Source organism: Zingiber officinale, chromosome 2B, assembly GCF_018446385.1.
Source record: "Zingiber officinale cultivar Zhangliang chromosome 2B, Zo_v1.1, whole genome shotgun sequence".
Taxonomy (NCBI): domain Eukaryota; kingdom Viridiplantae; phylum Streptophyta; class Magnoliopsida; order Zingiberales; family Zingiberaceae; genus Zingiber; species Zingiber officinale.
The window spans coordinates 153,132,968-153,136,762 of record NC_055989.1 but is presented as its reverse complement, the minus strand read 5'-3'; the positions used below and the strand labels follow the sequence as shown (position 1 = coordinate 153,136,762).

Here is a 3,795-nt window from a genome sequence, read left to right as displayed (position 1 = left end):
AGAGATAAGTTGTTCATGTTTTCTGCTGCTATCAGTTGCATGTTTAGAGAGTTTAGGTATTGATATTCACATGTGTGCAATGTTAGTTAAGATAAGTTGGTAGTCAAGTAGCGCTCCGTCCTCACAGGCCAGTAGTGAGGAGGGTGGAGTGTTACAGTCTTTTCGTCTCTATCTCTTTATTCTATTCACATTTCCAACAATGATTTAGATTAATTAGATGTTCTTTTGTTAACCTATTGTCTATGTTTAAAAAATTTTCCTGATAATTCGAATCAATCAAGAATGTCATCCAATCAAAAGAAGAAACACTAAAATAGTTTGAAAATATTTTGACCTTCCATTTCCAATTTAATCAGACATGTTAATGAAAATTTCTCTCTAATTTTTAAAATATTGGTCCGAACCTTAAACCAACAACAACTAATTATCTCTTTTTATTACTCCTACTGAAAAGAGTTATCGCTTGCAATGGATCAACTACCTTTGCTCAATATTAAGCTAGGGAACTTATTCACTAAAGATGAAGAGGCAATCTTCATCAAACTTGAACCAAAATTAGCAGACAATTCATCAATCAATCAAAATTTTAAATTCAAATAATTAAACTGTAAAAGATAATTTATTAATTTAAAGAAATTAATTAAATTATTTGTGTTTGATTAGCTGGTGCAATACTGCATCTTGCCTTCCGGCCGGAAGACAACAAGGTCGACCACCGGAACAAGCATCATTGCATTACTACAAAGAATCTATTAGAGAACATCGCCTAACAAGATCTACAGTCAAGAAAGTGATGATAAATATATGGACCACAAAATGGGCTGCAAAGATCTAAAAGAGATAGATTGAATGGATTTAGAATAGTGAAGTGCGTCGTCTTCCTCAACGGAATCTTCCTCGGCATCTCGTGCAACTTGCGGAGAATTTGTGAGCCCAAAACTTAATTACGAGGAAAACTTAATGATGCTGACTCATGATTGAGATGTGGAGGATCAACTTGAGATTTACATATTTGATAGTGTCTATTTCATCAATAAACAGAGTTTATAGATATATATATATATATGACCATCTTGACACGGCAGTCAAATTAAGTATCTACTTAACACTCTAAACTAAATTCTAATTTAATTTTATCCCATTTCTCCTTTAGTTGTCATGAAGTTAACAAATTAATTAGATGAAATAATTAGCTTTGGTAGTGAAACAAGTAAGGTGCAATGATGTTAATGCATGTTTGAAACAAGTGGACTGAGAAGTTAATTACCATGAAGAGTTAGTGACGCCAATGCATGAGCATGATTGGGATATTTGGAGGATCAACTTGAGATTTAAATATTGGACAGTGTCTGTTTCATCAATCTTTTTTGTTATAATATTAACATTCTGACATATGCCGTTAATTTAAATATATATTTAATTATTACTCCCCAAGTTGTCATAAGTTAAACAAGTTAATTAGGTGAAATAATCAGCCTGGGTAGTGAAACAATTGTAGGGTGGTACAATGTTAATGATTTTACAGTGATATATGGCTAAACTTGTCTATTGGTTGAACTGCCACAATTCAATTAAGCAAGAATAGTCGATTGAGGTCTAATTGATAACAACTTATTTCATCCATCAAACTATACCATATGGAGCTATCTAAGCTGATTGATGATTAAATGATAAAATGAATCATCTTCTCTCATAATCCACAAGTCCTCTTTGAGGAGATGAGGCCCTTTTTTACAAACAAACAAACAAACAAACCCCGTGCATAAATATACAAATGTAACCATCTTATTATTTTCCATAAATAATAAGATGTCAACCAACTATTGCTGTCAAAGTAGCAGTTTAGATGTCTCTTTCATCTTTGCGCGCACAAGCAAACATATTAAGTCCATTGACTTAATTTATTCAAGTCTTGTCTCCCCGATATTAATTAATGAACTTGCTTAACCTTCTTGCTCATTAATTTATCAAGTCTTCTCTCCCCGAGATTAATTAATTAATATACATCTCCCTCCCTGCTTAACTGTCACCCGTATTGCTAGTCAACAAGGTGGAGCTTCTCTTCGTCCATGGCGTGCTGCATCAAACTCAATCTCAACGTTGATGTCAACAGTTGCCTAAGTGGGCTGTGGGCAACGCTGCAATTGGGAAGGCCAAAATATGCTGTCAAGAAATTGGAAAAGGAAATGCCAAGATTGCGGGGCAAAAGAGACGACATCAAGAACCAGATCAATGAGGCGGAGCTCGAAGGGAAAATTCCGACCAACGAAGTGAAGCAGTGGCTGCGAGAGGTTGAGATCTTGGAACGCAAAGCGGCTGCCATCGAGCGGGATTTCCAAAGCATGAGTGAGTATAAGAGAGAAAAAAGCTAAGTCTTTTATATAAGAGGGAAAAAGCTAAGTAAGTCTCTCTGTTTCATCAGGTTGCTTCAGTTGCAATTGTTTCAATCGAACTGGCGGCACGTCGAGTAAACCAAAAGAAGCTTTTGCTGCAAATATTCAAGAGGAAGAAACACAGAGAGCAGGAGATGATGTTCCCATCAGAGAGTCATCAAACTGCTGCTCCATCATCTGGAGAGCGGTGAAAACTCTCGACGAGGCTAATGAATTGACGAGCCGAGCTGGTCAACTGGATCCGATTGCCAAAGTTGGGCCTCCAGAACCCGTCGTGATGCTTCCCATCTCACACCGACCGCTCGTTGGGATCGAGTCGTATGTGGAGGACATTGTGCGCTACGTCAATGGTGGAGAAAGCGAGATTATAGGCATCTACGGAATGGGAGGTGTCGGTAAGACCACCATGTTGAAGAGGATCCAGCAACACTATCTTCTTAAGCATGCCATATTTGATCGTGTCATTTGGGTTGCGGCCTCCAAAGACTGCCAATTGAAAAGGCTCCAGATGGATATTGCCGAGAGTCTAGGACTGAAGACGCTGCAGGAGAGTGATGATAAACGAACTCGTGGTGATAAGCTGTTTAGCTACTTGAAGAACAGGAACTGCTTGCTGCTTCTGGATGACATTGGGAAACAAGTGGATCTTCAACTGTTGGGGATGGCGCACTCGGCTACTGAGCCAGGCCAGCAGAAGCAGCCGCGCAAAGTCGTGATGTTCACGACCCGTAGCGAGACAGTGTGTGCACAAATGAAACCAGAAAAGACGATCAAAGTGAAATGTTCCGACACGGGAAGAAAATACGAAGACATATTTTTTAGACGGAATTTGAAATGAATTTAAAATTAAATAAAATTTTGAGAGGGAAAAATCTATTTTAAATTTATATAAATTATTGATTTAAATGCATGAATAGAGAAAATTATATTTTTAGTCTTATAATTTATATATTTTTTTTATTTTAATCTTGTTATGAGTCAATTTACGTTTTTAATCCTGTAACTTGTAATATTTTTCAATTTCAGTCCTTTTTCTTCTAAAATTAAAATTTTTCAACGGAAAATGCTGAGTTGTAAATTGAATTTTGAGGATTTAATTTTTTATGACCCATATATTTTTTATATTCCAACCAACAATTGAATATTTTCCGTTGAAAATTATCAATTAAAAAAAAAAGATCGAAATTAAAAAAATATTATAAGTTACAGAATTAAGAAGATAAATTAACTCAAAATAAGATTAAAATTGAAAAAGATGTAAATTATAAGACTAAAAATATAATTTCCTCGCATGAATACAATCTATAAACACTTCTCTTATTTTCAGAAACGAGAGATTCTCGTAATTACTTGGACGTTTAAATAAAGCGGATGGGCAGTTTTAAAAACTGAACCTCGCCGT

At 35.8% G+C, this 3,795-nt stretch overlaps 1 protein-coding gene across 1 annotated transcript; it reads left to right on the top strand.

Moving 5' to 3' along the window:
• The first annotated feature begins 2,063 nt into the window (after nucleotides 1–2,063).
• On the top strand, nucleotides 2,064–3,231 carry LOC122048885 (disease resistance protein RFL1-like). The gene is made up of 2 exons (XM_042610401.1): nucleotides 2,064–2,346; nucleotides 2,423–3,231. Exons 1-2 carry the CDS (start codon nucleotides 2,070–2,072, stop codon nucleotides 3,229–3,231), a joined length of 1,086 nt encoding a protein of 361 aa, XP_042466335.1. The 5' UTR covers nucleotides 2,064–2,069.
• The last annotated feature ends 564 nt before the right edge of the window (nucleotides 3,232–3,795 follow it).